At 35.3% G+C, this 16,625-nt stretch overlaps 1 protein-coding gene across 1 annotated transcript in view; it reads right to left on the bottom strand.

Moving 5' to 3' along the window:
• LOC123667973 (homeobox protein invected-like) overlaps positions 1-16,245 on the bottom strand; it is a 65,066-nt gene extending 48,821 nt beyond the window's left edge. Inside the window, exons 1-2 of the mRNA XM_045601799.1 lie at positions 15,213-16,245; positions 14,194-14,268 (exon numbers count right to left, since the gene is read on the bottom strand). Coding sequence (XP_045457755.1) covers positions 14,194-14,268; positions 15,213-16,245 — 1,108 coding nt within the window. The remainder of the gene's footprint in view (positions 1-14,193; positions 14,269-15,212) is intronic.
• Between the last annotated feature and the right edge of the window lie 380 nt (positions 16,246-16,625).

The following is a 16,625-nucleotide window of genomic DNA, read 5'->3' as shown; positions in this document are numbered from 1 at the left end:
AAATTTCATGAGAATCGGTCACGCCGTTTCGGAGGAGTTTAACTACAAACACCGCGACATGAGAATTTTAAATATTAGATTATATAGCCTTCGTCTGTAAATAGATAATCCAATACAAAAAGGATTTCTCAATTCGAACTACAAGTCCGGAGATTAGCGCGCTTAAACAAACAAACAAACTTAGCTTTATAATATAAATATAGATAATGATATCTAAAAGATAACCCTTATAATAGTAAAAACATTTATAATATAATAATCTATACTAATAAAATGAGGGCCAATGTTTTTGTTCGGTTATACAGCAAAAACAACTGAACAGATCGGAATAATGCTTATACCATAAGATGCGGCGTGTTTCGGAGAAGGTTCTAGTATATGATATGTTGGTGAATGCTTATCGTGTAAAATTTGAAATGGACGGACAGAGGTCGCAAGTTAATTAATATAACAACAATAAGCTGAATTCTTTTTCTATTTATATTTTTTTTTATGTCACTAGGTCGGCAAACAAGTGTATGTCTCACCTGACGGTAAGCGATTACCGTAGCTTATAGACACCTGCAACACCAGAAGCATCGCAAGCGCGTTGCCGACCCAATCCCCAATCCCCCCAGGAGCTCTGGTCACCTTACTCACCAACAGGAACACAATACTGCTTGAAAACAGTATTATTTAGCTGTGATCTTCTGTAAGGTCGAGGTACTACCGCAGTCGGGCTGTTCCATATTTTGAGCAGGAAATTCCTGCTGTACCCTACCTCAGTGACATCATATAACATACACATTTGGGTAGCCCCTTTATATCTTCAATTAACGCGTGTGGAAAAGCGGGGCACAGCTAGTGTATAGCATAAATATGAATATATGTACAGTTGATTAAAACTTTTGACTGTATATTTGCGGTGAAATATCTATAAGGTAAGATATTTAGTAAAACAACTATAGTACAAAAATCTTAGCACACTCAAGATATACGATAATTGAAAATAAAGTACACAACGATAATTAAAATCAATCTGAATCAAACATTAATGTACAGATGTAATTTCTCTTATTTGGTGTGAACTGTTCCGTGGTAAGGTGTTCCATCCATTTCAACGCTAAAGCTATACTTTAACTATAATTTAAAAAAGGTTCTATCAAAGAATAAGGGCCTGCTCCACCATTTGTGGTTAAAGTTGAGGGAAATTTAAGAGGATCCTCCACATAAATTACGAATAGATTTTAACAGCAGGAAATAAAAAAGGTCATTGACACACACACACACACACACACACATCAGCCTATCGAGAATAGTGGGGCTGCTGGGAATTAAGGGCTACAATTCTTAGTGCGCACTCATGAGTTTTGCTCATAGTCACCACGCTGGGCAGGCGGGTTGGTGACCGCAGAGCTGGCTTTATCGCACCAAAGACGCTGCTACCCGTCTATGGTCTATGCATATGAAATCCAGCAGTTAGATGGTTATTCCGCTATCGGTCGGATTTATCACTTCCAAGACGACAATTGAACTTTGTTATCCCTTAGCCGCCTCTTACGACACCCACGGAAAGAAAGGGGGTGGCTATATTCTTTACTGCGTAGCCACACAGCAGATTGGGGGATTGTTTCATCTTATTTACTAATCTACACCTTTTAGATTCATAATTGCGAATAGAAATATCTCATATATGTGTAAAAAATAATAATATATCAAAAACCGTTGGATACCGTCATCCGTCAAATAGTCTTATTCGAGGCCGCCGAAATTTTTTAATACGCAAGTTCAGATAATAATACGTACATTTGTCATCGATGAATTTCTCAGGCAAGGATCAAATGAGGTGGAAATTTAAATGAGCTGGCAAGCTCATGTCAAATATTTGTACTGGCTTGTGTTGTGTTTTAAGCTCACTACGCATTGTTACACTACATTTCTACTACAAATTTTATTCTGCCTAAAATTTTGCTTATATTTTGAAAAATAATATCGCTTTATATATTATAGCGTAGCATTTAACTGTTGAAATTCTTTACAGCGTAATAATTTCACACCTATTGAAAAACTATACGAGATACATTCGTATGTAATTAACACCAAGTTACCTCAGAGCGATAATTATGACAAATTGTATAGTACTGGGTCTCGGTACCGAAATGTATGATTGTGATTGTGTTTTTAATTAGCTGTTTTTTATTATTAAATTATAATTTGATAGTACGATATTTGGATTTGATTTTTTTTCTTCTAATTATAAGTAATTGGTTTGAATACTAGCTGTGTACAGTTTTGCAGACATTTTTAGAAAAAATATAGCCTTCCCCAGTAAATGGGCTATCCAACATAAAAAGAATGTTTCAATTCGAACCTTACTTCCTGAGAATAGCCTGCTTAAACAAACAAACTTTTCAGTTTTATCTTATATATAAAATTCTCGTGTCACAATGTTAGTTAACAAACTCCTCCGTAACAGCTGGACCGATTTTTATTAAATTTTGTGTGCATTTTTGTGCGCAGAACTTTGTGGCCAACATCTATTTTTCATTCCCTAATTTATAAGAGGTGGAGGGGGGTTAAGGGGGCTAATAACATATATGCCAAAACAACGTTTGCGGGGTCAGCCAGTATTAGTATAGATATTTAGTCTGTACACTGTGTCTCCGTCTTACTGGTGCTCTCTTTTACTAAGCGCTAGCTTTGGATGTGCGTCACGTTCTCACGTGTATAACTCATAGGTACCAGGCAAATATTATATACCAATATGTGTCCCGTGTCCAGTTTAATTAACTTACGTACAAAAATAATTGCTCTCAACTCCTCGTTCTAAGTAATAGACACATTATTTCTATTTACGGCTTTACTTATGTGTAAATATATGGCAATGTAAGCGAGGTGGCAAATGCATGTGCGATGTCAATGGCATTCCCATAAATGGCGATATGGTTTATCGACCTAACTGGTTCACTAATTTTCTTTTATAGAAATATTACAATTAATTAAAAGTGTTTATTTTATAAATTAATAATTATTAAAAAAAATATAATGATACATTTTTTTCGGATTTTTTCGTATTTTATCGCGGTTTTTTTAGGTTTTTAAATGCCCGACGTTTCGGATTCTTTTTTTTTATGTAACTAGATCGGCAAACAAGCGTACGGCTCACCTGATTGTAAGTACTACGGTACTGTACGGTACGTGCTTACAGACGCAACACCAGAAGCATAGCAAGCGCCTTGTCGACCCTATCCCCAGTTCCCCCCAGGAACTGTGGTCACCTTACTAACCAACAGGAACACAACACCGCTTAAAAGCAATGTTACTTAGTGATCTTCTGTAAGGTCGAGACTACCCCTGTCGGGTCTATATTTTGAGCAGGAAATTTCCTGCTGTGCCCTACCTCAGTTAAGTACTTTAGAGCTACCACGGTCACGGGAGGACAATTTTTTGTTGTTATTTATAAAATAGAAACCGACAAACTTTCTACTGTCATGTTTTTTTTGAAAATGTATCAATTTTTTTTTTTTTTAGTTTTAACGAACAATATTAAACAATAATTAAAATTAAATTAATATTAATTAACGAACAAAATCAGATTTTAATTTAAATATGAACTAAGAGAAGTATATCTTAAAGTATGCAAAATTAATTATTTTCAGCCTGTAACATCACACTACTGCGACCGAACCGGAAAGAAATATTTGTACAAATGTAAACATTCATTCCGGAGGAATCAAACCCCCAAACCGTCAGTGTTTTTGGCGACAACACGCACTACTACACCAGGGCGGTTGTTAAACTGTTTATATTATAAGTAAATGTACAAAAAATATATAAAAATACACTTTCGAATTAAGGTTAATTTCACTTGACACCCTAAAATAGTGTTTAATATATTAATGCAACCACTTTCATAATAAGAGGGTAGAAAACTGTGCTTAGGCATCACTGCGAAGAGGTAAAACATATGTCGGTAATGTTTAGTGAGGGGACATATTTTATCGATACATTTGATTTTATTTTATTTTATTATTTTTTTTTTTAAATAAAATAAAATAAATCGATACTAATATTATAGACGCCGCGTTGGCGCAACGGTCACAGCCTTGGATTGTACCTGTTGCGCTGGCGGTTGAGGGTTCGATCCCCGCACATGACAAAGATTTGTATTGGCCATACAGGTGTTTGCCGTGGTCTGGGTGTTTGTGCAGTTCTTGTGGGTCTCCCCACCGTGCCTCGGAGAGCACGTTAAGCCGTCGGTCCCGGTTGTTATCATGTACACCTGATAGCGATCGTTACTCATAGTAGGGAATATATCCGCCAACCCGCATTGGAGCACCGTGGTGGATTAAGCTCCGATCCTTCTCCTACATGGGGAAAGAGGCCTATGCCCAGTAGTGGTATATTACAGGCTAGGAAGGCTTACAGGAAGCGAAAAGCGAATAGAGATATAGAGTTTGTTTGTTTGTTTATTTATTCATATTTCTTATTTTTTTTTAATAAAAGAGAAATACTTTAAAAATTAAAAATTCTAACATGAAACTTAGAAAAACTTGAAAGCGAACAAAACCGCGCATCACGCATAGTCAATAACAAAAAAAAACACGTAACGAATTTATAAATAATGCAAATAGCAGTTTTATAATTCAAATCTTAATTAGAATCGAATCGATCGTTGTTTATTTAATTGAATTATTAATGTTGTTAATTGATTTATTAGGTGTTGTTTTTGTTTCGATCTGTCGAGGTCGACGGGAGGTTGTTGAATTATTGAATACTAGCTGACCCGGCGAACTTCGTATCGCCTAACAGTGACTTTTAAGTATTATCACAAATCTTTTGTATGGGAGTATAGAAAAGTGTTGTTTTTAGACTTTTTAAGGAAATTTAATTATTTTTTTTTAATTTTTCTCTCCGTAAGAACCATCCTCGTACTTCAAGGAATATTTAAAAAAAAGAATTAGCGAAATCGGTCAAACCGTTCTCGAGTTTTGCGCTTAGCAACACATTCAGCGACTCATTTTTATATTATAGATTGTGTTTCTGTGTACGTCGATGGATATCGTAACTGTAATATCAACTGTAATTGTTTCATTTTATTTATTATTAATGGGGTTTTTAAGAATCACATAAATCAGAGAGTCATCTAATCTTTAAACTTTTAACTGAGGTAGGGCACAGCAGGAATTTCCTGCTCAAAACATGGAGCAGCTCGAATGAGGTAGTACCTCGACCTTACAGAAGATCACAGCAGAATAATACTGTTTTCAAGCAGTATTGTGTTCCTGTTGGTGAGTAAGGTGACCAGAGCTCCTGAGGGGAGTGGGGATTGGGTCGGCAACGCGCTTGCGATGCTTCTGGTGTTGCAGGCGTCTATAAGCTACGGTAATCTCTTACCGTCACGTGAGCCGTACGCTTGTTTGCCGACCTAGTGACATAAAAAAAATAAAAAATAAATCTTTAAAATTGGTGTATAAACTATTTATTCATTTTAAAATATATTAGGTATAGTTGACGTGAAGACAATACAAATATAATAATATAATATTATTATAAAGCCGACCGATAGCGGGATAACCATCCAACTGCTGGCTTTGAAATACACAGACCGAAGACGGGCAGCAGCGTCTTCGGTACGACAAAGCCAGCCCTGCAGTCACCAACCCGCCAGCCTAGCGTGGTGATTATGGAAAAAATAATACATGAGACACAAATATAATAATATAATATTATTATAAAGCCGACCGATAGCGGGATAACCATCCAACTGCTGGCTTTGAAATACACAGACCGAAGACGGGCAGCAGCGTCTTCGGTACGACAAAGCCAGCCCTGCAGTCACCAACCCGCCAGCCTAGCGTGGTGATTATGGAAAAAATAATACATGAGACACAAATATAATAATATAATATTATTATAAAGCCGACCGATAGCGGGATAACCATCCAACTACTGGCTTTGAAATACACAGACCGAAGACGGGCAGCAGCGTCTTCGGTACGACAAAGCCAGCCCTGCAGTCACCAACCCGCCAGCCTAGCGTGGTGATTATGGAAAAAATAATACATGAGACACAAATATAATAATATAATATTATTATAAAGCCGACCGATGGCGGGATAACCATCCAACTGCTGGCTTTGAAATACACAGGCCAAAGACGGGCAGCAGCGTCTTCGGTGCGACAAAGCCAGCCCTGCAATCACCAACCCGCCTACCCAGCGTGATGACTATGGGCAAAACACATGAGTTCACGCCATTTTCGGCACGAACTTGTGGAGGCTTATTTCCAGTAGACTGTATCAGACTGAAGTGATGATGATGAACGTAAAAAGAAACAGACAAATTTACTATTTCTATATATAAATTCACGAGCTACCGTTTCCTCGTCCGCATAGTCGCCTAATCGAGCAAAACTGGTTTGCGCAAATAAGCGCAAATCGATAATAGTCCGTGCAAATGGACTTGCACATTACGATTGCATAAAAAAATTAACATATAAAAATTAATAGTCTAAAAATATCCGTTATTTTAAACGTTCATAATTAAATATCACGTTATGAATATTTGTTGTATGAACTGGGATAGTGGATGTATTTTTAATTGATTTTATAATTGATATATTTTTACACTAAACTTATTTACATTTATCAATAGTAATGGTCATCTAGTGGTCGAAATTTGACCATAATTTAACCACAGACTTTAACAGGAAACAAAAAGTATATATATGCGTGTGTCAAATACATGGCAGTGTGTGTAATGTTTTTTTTTTTATTATTGATTTAATGTATTTTTATTCATAATTTAAAAAAAATTAGCATTCTGCACTCTAAATACAATAAATTTCAATTGCAAAATGAATGATGAAGGAGTGCGAAATTTCACACTCCTTCATCCGCACAATTTACGTAAAAAGGGGTACAAAGTTTTTGCTTCACATATTAATATATAGATTTTCTACGATCGAATTAGACCAGAGTAGGTGCGAGTACAGAACACGTAAATTGAAAACAAGTTCAGTTTGAGTTGAGTTTTTATGAGCAATATTCTTGAAATTTTCCTACTGTACTACGAATCACTCAAAACCCCGGTCGTTACCATAAATGCATTATAACGATTGAATTCAGATTTTTTTTAACCGACTTCCAAAAAAGGAGGAGGTTCTCAATTCGACTGTATTTTTTTTTTTTTTTTTTTTTTTTTTTTTTTATGTATGTTACTTCAGAACTTTTGCCCGCGTAGACCGATTTCGACAAATTTTGTTTTAATCGAAAGGTAATGTGTGCCAATTGGTCCCATTTAAATTTATTTGAGATCTAACAACTACTTTTCGAGTTATATCTAATAATGCGTTTTTACTTGACGCTTTTTTCGTCGACCTACGTTGTATTATACCGCATAACTTTCTACTGGGTGTACCGATTTTGATAATTCTTTTTTTGTTGGAAAGGGGATATCCCTAGTTTGGTACCGTGATAAGGAAACCAGGATCTGATGATGGAATCCCAGAGAAATCGAGGGAAACTCTCGAAAATCTGTAATAACTTTTTACTGGGTATACCGATTTCGATAATTTTTAATTTAATCGAAAGCTGATGTTTATCATGTGGTCACATATAAATTTTATCGAGATCTGATTACTACTTTTTGAGTAATCTTTGATAACGCGTAGTTGCTTGACTATTTTTTCGTCGATCTACGTTGTATTACTTGTCGATGTAATTGAAGTCGGTTTTTTTTTTCGTTTGCGAGCAAACACAATTATTTTTAATAAAACTTGCTAGAATCTCAATAACAACAAATTTAATATTGTTAATATATTTATTACTAAATTTAGTCATACGTGCAAAATTAATACATATAAATATGTTATAACATTATAATTCACAGCGTGGTGATTATGGGCAAAACACATGAGCTCACGCCATTTTTGGCCTATATTTGTGGAGGCCTATGTCCAGCAGTGGACTGTGATAGGCTGTAATGATGATGATGATGATGATGATATGTTATAACATAACCGTGTATGTACACGGTTGTCTGTTCCTAAGGTAAGCAACTTAATGCTTGTGTTATAGGTAACAGCCGGCTGATATAGCCATTTGTTATAAGAATACATCCGAATACATGTATAAATAAATACATATATTACACCCAGACGTAGGCGGGAATCGAAGTAGGCTAGGCTAATTAGCGCTAGCGTTACTAAACAAGCTATCAAATATAAAAATATTTCCAAATCGGTTTAGTAATTACAGTGAACAAACGATTTCTTCTAGACGTAAATTAAAATTTAAATTGTCAGTGAGACACTAAATGTCACATACTAGGCGACAAGCGACAACTTTCATAAATTGCGTTCAAAGCTCCGCACACTAAATGACAGAGACGCAGAGTCGCGACGACAAGCTATGGGAATCGCGCGCGCTCGCTACTCGTCGCCGCGCCTAGTCGCCTTGTGTACGCGCACTGACGACGACAGTCGCGCAACAGCGCAGCGTCAGTCTCGCTGTGTGCGCTGAAGTACAGACAAAGTCGCCCAGTGTGCGATGGACCGTAATGATACATGAATGAACCCAATACCTAATAAGGCCTAGGTTACCTAAGCTAATGGCCACTTTTTTACTCTTTCCCATAGTCCCGCTGTGCAGAAATGCGTTGAAACCGACCTTTTTTTCCATACCATTTATGGAAAATCTAAGTATTCTTTGTTAATTGAAAACAGTGTGTGTATGTGTGTTTTGTTTTATTTTATTGCATTTGTGGTAGTTTAATATATAAAATATATAAGGAGTTATATGATAACGGTGAAAAAAAATCAATCGAAGAATGTAACCACGATTTACCTAAATCTTAGTAAAAATTAAGTGCAAGTGATATTACCAAAAATAAAATGTCAGAAGCAATACTCACAAGCTACTTAGGAGCAATATTATTTGTCCATGATCTTCTGTAAGGCAGAGGCACTTCTCGGTAGCCATAGATTTTGAATGAGATATTTCCGCTCTACTTTATAATGTATTAACATTACGATAGTTATAGTAAACGAAGAGCCAGGGGAAAAAGGAGTTAAGTCACATTTTTGAAGTAAAACTTCTTTACGTACCCTTGACTTGGGGTGTAAGCTGGTGAATGCGTGACGAAAGCGTTATGAAAAGTGTGATCGGGCGAAGCGAACGCAACTTGAGAGGGAGATATAAATTAGTGAAGATAGAAAGAGAGAAAATGACGTTTCGTAAGTTTTACTTTAGTCGTGTGGTCTAAAAAGTATACAGGTTTGAAAAAAATAGCTTTTGATTGATTGTTATAGCTCTTAACGAGCACTATCATGTGGCATAGCAGTAAGTATATGAGAAAAGATAGTATGGTATAATATTTATGTAACGGTCAGTTTCAATATTCTATGGTACAATTTTATATTGGTACAGTGATTTATTTTTTGGAACTTATACGTATTTTTTATATTTTTACTCTAACATTAAACCTTTTTTAATGGCTTTCAATAGTACCAAATGAGTACAGATGATTTCGCCAATGTCACGTAAAAACATTAAATCTTTAAATGGCTCTAAAAAGTTTGCTTAAAGTGACTTAACCCCTTTCGCCCCGGCCCTCCAATTGTCATTAAAATAAATTAATCTTTACACTTTATACAGTTTTTAAGGACTTAAGTGTTTACTACTGAGAAATGACTGAGTAGTTGCTCTATAGAAATGCTAATGAATACAATTTCGTTGATTACAGCCTATTAGTTAGAGAAAATTATGGCGCTATTATGGCCTATCCATTATCTACGATCAGCGGAATACTTCTGGCGATCTTTCTAGAATTTCTCATTTTTTTTCTACTTTACTCGAATTGCTATGTTAAGTAAGGTAATGTACATAGTATATCGTTTGAGTTCCCAGATAGACCGTTTTGCGTGGGGAATCCCGATTATAAGGCTATAGATGCACGTTCCGATTTTTCATATATCGTGTTAAAACGACCAATTTACTAATATTTCGAAAACCATCCTAAACTTTTATTAGTAACTAAGCTGGATGTTTTATTTAAAAGTATATAAAATGATTTATAATATTATATTTATTTTCTGTCTAAAAAAGCTATGTGCACATATAAAAAGCAAAAATAATGTGCCTAGCAACTCGAACTTAAGTTATAGCCAGAAAATAACAATGTATGTAATAGTTATCTATAAAATAAATAACTTATAAGCATTTAACTTACAAGTCCTTTGTTCGTCAAGATTAAAAAATTTAATGTAACAAAATATTTTATGAAAAAAAAGCTATTAATTACTGTTAATTTTATATACACACAGATATTGTGTGATCCATAAAAGAATATTATAATCAATTTTTCGTTAAATGGACTATCCAACACAAAAATTACTTTTCAATTTGAACCAATAGTTTCAAACAAATAAACAAACTAACAAACTTTCCAGCTTTATAATATTAGTATAGATTATACCTATAAATAAAACATGTAAAAATATTATTTTATCGATATTTAAAAATCGTAAAGGGACATCACTATTACAGCGTATCCCTCGATAGCGTCTGATTAAATATTTATAAGCACTTTTGTAGAAATCACTAATTTGATTAGATTTATTTTATTTGTTTGTTTTAGTTAACTTTTCTCTTTAAATTTGGAAATAAATACTAATATTATATATATTATATAACTAACATTATATACTAATATTATGTATATTATATATATATTATATGGGTATGATGGTGAGAGTGGTCATCTTATCGTCTTAACCTCAACGGTAGTTATTGTTTGTTTCTAATAGGTATATGCCCTTGTGGGTCTCTTCACTGTTACTTGCACAACAACTAAAAAAAGATGCTGTAACTACCTTTAAGAGGAATTATATGTATATATTTAATACCTTGGCATATAAGTGATTGTAACTTTTTTTAAACGTGTAATACTATTGGTCGTTCTTACTAAATAAATAAATAAATAAATACAAGGGTCCCATGAGAAACGCTCCACTGTGCCTTGGAGAGACCTAAAGCTTAGGTTCGAGTTATTATCATAGATAACTGATAGCGATCGTCACTCATAGTAAGGATTATATCCTTCAATCCGCAGTGGAGCAGCATGATAGATTAAGATATCCATCTCCTAGGTGGAGAAGAGACTTTACCAAGTAGTTGGACATTTTTAGACTGATTTAGTTCAGTTTAACTCGGTGCATATATTATTTTAATTTTTTATATAAATATTTGTGTATTGTGTATAAAGATACTATCATTAATCGAAATTATTGATTTCCAAAAACTTCCAACAATAGTAATTTAATAAATTAAGCTTATTCATTATTAGCACTTTTAGTTGATGTGGCTTTCTAGAAGTTTTGATTAAATTAATTTATACAGTTTCAGAGTTTGTCAATTACAAACAAATCATCCCTCTTCACGATGTTAGTACATATAGACATACTAAATTACTAACCCTTGCTGAGATTATAACGAAAACAATTTATAAATACCCGCAAAACAGCCCTTCATAAAATCATGTACCTCATAAAATCCTTATCAATTTCACAGCTTAACAACCCCTAAATAACCCCCGGAACACGCCCCTTGTATCTCGAGGAACATCCCTTAGCGACACTTATCAAATTATGATCCTTCTTACTACATTAGATTTTAGGGTTGCAGTTCACTGTGTCCATAGCGGTATATAGGCTATGTTACGAGTATACGAATATAATAACATACAAACGCGGTCATCTGTTCCTAAGGTGTGTTTTAGGTATCAGCCGACTTATTTTAATACATATTTTATATAAATATAAATATTATTAGGTTGTTATTTAAAATTTATTAAAAAAAATAATTATAATGAAACTACCCTCGGTTTGAAATGTGATTTTAATAAATTAAATAATTACTTCTTAAAAGATAAATAAATCTGTCAGATAAGAGCTTATATCAACACTTGATAAAGTCTGCATCGCACCCAATATTGATAGGCTATCTGTAAGATCAATACTATTGTCTTTTTAAAATTATATTTACATCAGATGAAAATTGGTAAAATTGAATCAACCATTATTTCTAAATAGTTTTTAAACCAATTCTAATCGTCATTTTACGAATTATAATTTACTTCAGTCAGTCAGTCAGTCAGCTCAGCCTATTATTGCAGTCCACTGCTGGACATAGGCCTCCCCAAGTTCGCGCCAGACATCCCGGTTTTCCGCAATCCTCATCCAGCTTGCACCGGCAATCTTTCGTAGATCGTCGGTCCCACGGGCCGGAGGAGACCCACACTGCGTTAATAATTTACTTATCTTTAGGAAATGCGATCATCGATTCGTAATGCATATTGTGCAAAAAAGAATCGGCAAGAAACTCCGCACTTTTCTCTCCTAGCTCAGCTATCGGATTTTGTGTAGTATTTCAATTAAATAAAGTTTAATATAAGCCAGATGTAAAGTACGCTTTGACAAAGTTTTATACAAGTATCGCATAGCAAACATTGGACGCTGAGCTTAAGAGGATATTTTATTTGTATTTCGAGAGACGGAAGCTTAAATCTCTGTTTATTAATATTTAATATATACAATAAGATATATAGGCTTTATAATTAATTACGTTTTATTCTGCATCATCATCATTCCAGCCTATTGCAGTCCACTGCTGGACATAGGCCTCCACAAGTTCGCGCCAAAAATGCGTGAACTCATGTGTGTTGCCCATAGTCACCACGCTGAGCAGGCGGGTTGGTGACCGCAGGGCTGGCTTTGTCGCACCGAAGACGCTGCTGCCCGTGTTCGGCCTGTGTGTTTCCAAGCCAGCGGTTAGATGGTTATCCCGCCATCGGTCGGCTTCTTAAGTTCCAAGGTGGTAGTGGAACTGTGTTATCCCTTTGTCGCCTCTTACGACACCCACGGGAAGAGAGGTGGTGGCTATATTCTTTGGTGCCGTCGCCACACAGCACTTATCCTGTATGGAGGTTCTCAATTCGATTGTTTTTTTAATTTTTTTTTAATGTATGTTATCTCAGTACTTTTGACTGAGTGGGCGATTCCATTTATTCTTTATTTAATCGAAAGGTTGTGCTTGTGAAGTGGTCCATTTAAATTTAATCGAGATCAGATAAGAACTTTTAGAGTAATCTCTAATAATACGTACGTATTTGACCATTTCGTCTACCTACGTCGCATTACTAGTCGATGTAATTGAAGTCGGTTTTTTCTTTTGCGAGCAAACACAATTAAATGGTGACTACAGACTTATTTGCCTTCTTTCCGACTCTTCTCAGTGAGATCTACCCTCTTAGGGTAGGGGGTATTGGTGTTAGCTTCACTTTAAATGTAATTTGATTTTGACGTTCCTATACATTTGATGGCGGTAACGAGATGGATACTAAAGATCACAGAAAAAAAGGAGACTATAAGGTAGGTATTAAAAAAAATCATCAAGTAGACATAGAAACCTCCCCTCTCCTACGCATGCGCATTACAAATCTTACCCCACTTCTTTATGCAAGAAATCACGTAGTAGTGCGTGTAAAAATCGTTGTTTCCTAAAGTCACTAACTTTATATTATAATAGATGTATTAATTAACTTCGTACCACCGTATATTGTTTTCGTGAATATATAATAATTATTGTTTTTTTTTTCATCTTTGAAACTTTTCTTTTTAGTTACGACAAACATTAAGGGGGGTGGGGGTCCACTCAGTGTGATAATAATAATAATAATATTCTTTATCGCACACCATTAAAAGATACAAACCAAAGTAGTACAATTAGAGGATAATGTGGGACGAAAGAGTGGGGTATCCAAAATTTTATGACATCACATTTGAAAATATAAATGGAAATAAATATAATGTCGAAACAAATGTTCGAATTGATTAAATAAGAATTGGTAATAGGTGTAAAATTACAAAATATGTGACGTCACACCAAGGTTTGGTTTGGGACACAATTAAGGGGGGTCTCATAAATGTTACCATCCGTGACAAGGACGGGGGAGGAGTTCAAAAATCGTGAATTTCGTGTGGTGTACTTAATTGATTGGCCCCCAATCGTGAAATTGTTAGTAAAAAACACTTATATATGTGTTATATGTTAGTAGATAATATGTTATAGATGAAATGTGTAGTTTTCCGTACGTGTAAAGTAGACCTCTATTGTTTTGTTTATATAAACAATGCTTAATACAAAAACTTACCGGAACTCGGTCGATCGCTGTACCTTGTACAGTAAACCCACGCGGGCCACACCATCGGACCGTCGCTCGTTGTACCTGAAACATTTGTAACATTTAGAATCTATTTCATTGCTTCCTGATAAAGTTTCTGATAGTTTTAGTTCGTTTAATAGTAACCAAGACATAAAACTTTAAACTACACTTTATTTGTCAGATATTTCATTTCCTAATTGGACTTGGATTTGGATTTTTCAGATTTAACGATATAAACACACACACAAAATACAAAACTAGACAAAACTGGATGATTACTATAAAAGTTTGTTATGTCCCAAGCTGTAAAACTGTATATGCAGTAGCAACTGACAGCTAAAAATAGCCAATTGCTATCACGTCGGTTTTACTCATATATGTTTATATAATTTGAACTCGAACATTAAAATACTACAATAATATTATATATTATATCTATACTAATATTATAATAAAGAAAAATTTGACTTTTAGTTTGTTCGTAAATAATAAATTCAAAAAATGCTAGTCCTAAAGTATGTAATATGGGCCCATTCACCCCGTAGCTATTTTGATAGGAGAAAACACAAAAGCTAAAATTGCGTAATCCACGTCTCCAATCTTTAATAAATCAAAAAGTATAATTTATTGAGTTAATATAACTTAAATATCATTACAGCCTATACAGTCCACTGCTGGACATAGGCCTCCATAAGTTCACGCCAAAAACAACGTGAACTCATGTGTTTTGCCGTAGTCACCACGCTGGGCAGGCGGGTTGGTGACCGCAGGGCTGGCTTTGTCGCACCGAAGCCGCTGCTGCCCGTCTTCGACCTGTGTATTTCAAAGCCAGCAGTTGGATGGTTATCCCGCCACCGGTCGGCTTTTTAAGTTCCAAGGTGGTAGCGGAACTGTGTTATCCCTTAGTCGCCTCTTACGACACCCACGGGAAGAGTGGGGTGGCTATATTCTTTAGTACCGTAGCCACACAGTACAACAATATAACTTAAATAAATGACTATATATACCTGGCGTTGAAGAAGCGTTGCTCCCACTGTCATCACCTTTAGACAGATCTATAGCCCCCTTATCCCCGGGTTTGATTTCCGGCACCCTCGCCTCAACATCCTTTGCTGGCGAGGTTTCTTTAACAGGAGAAGATTTTATTTCAAACTGTCTAGATTTTAAAGTTTTCCTCTTAGTCAAGGGATCAGTGATTCGCCTACCGAAATCAGCTTTTAAAATATTATCTATACTAAATTTCAGACAGTTTTGATTTATGAAATCTCTTTCGGAAGCATTTTCCGGTGATTTAGGGGAGAAGTTCTGATTTTGACGGCGATTTTCGTCGGTACGATTCATCGATTCATGATTCTTTCTCACGAAATTCATATTGAACTGTTGATTTATGCTCAAACTGTTTTGTGGTAACGCCATTCTCGGCATGCCAGTTTTTAAATCAGCTTGGCTCATCAATGGGTTTTGGAACAACAACGGTTGGTTTAGGAACATTAACGGGTTGGGTGTTATTGGATTTGGTCGTAAAAGGATTGGTTGATTGATGTTCAAATTCTGGCTCAATTGTGATATCGCGTTCAAATGTGTTTGTATGTGCTTAAAGGAGGTGAGTCCTTGTGTGTCTTGTGATTTGTCACTGTGATAATTTGAAACTGGAGCTTCATTCCCGACTGATAGGACAGTGTCATCGCTGCAGCAAGAATTGTCATCAACGCTTATCTCTGCTCTATCATTATTTTCATCGTCTATCCTCGGACTGACGCTTTCTGAATGTCGTGATGTATCCTCGAAATTAGGCGTGTTCTGCAGTAACTTTTCCGTTGAAAAAACATTTTCAGGACTAATCGTTTCTCTCTCTTTCTTCAAGACATTGTGGATGGAGAAAGAAGACGAGTGTATTGGTCTCTCTTCCTGTTTTTCTTCATCGTGATAGTCTGGTGTTATCGTGTCTCTCGTGTTCGGCGAGTATGGGTCCTGGTCATCATCGCTGTGATCCTGGATCTTGATCTGATCTTGCATGTGAGCGGAGGAAACCGCTGCCATTATTGCTTATGTTGTTACGCCATCTGTTGGTGAGAAAACAAACCTTTAAAAAAAAACATCCAATATACAATTATCGTCATAAAAATATAGAATTATCTTAAACTGGCCCCGATCAATAAGGGTAGGAATATATTAAGATAAAACGTTAAAATTTTGTGTAAATAAGATAATCATATAATAAATTATTTTCATTCAGCCTATTACTAATTGTAACTGTAAGGTAGAAATATCGATTCAGCCTGAAGGTGACAAAACAAAATTTAATTCTCGCTCTACGTAGACCTTATTTTGTATCGGAGTGTACGTTTCTACAAATTCCAGCATTCTTTTGTTACAGTATGATTGCATTTTAATTTCAAATGGGTTGCCATTTTTGTTTA

This window comes from Melitaea cinxia, chromosome 29 (assembly GCF_905220565.1).
Source record: "Melitaea cinxia chromosome 29, ilMelCinx1.1, whole genome shotgun sequence".
Classification (NCBI taxonomy): Eukaryota; Metazoa; Arthropoda; class Insecta; order Lepidoptera; family Nymphalidae; genus Melitaea; species Melitaea cinxia.
The sequence above is the reverse complement of the archived record's forward strand: the minus strand, read 5'-3'. Positions and strand labels throughout refer to the sequence as shown.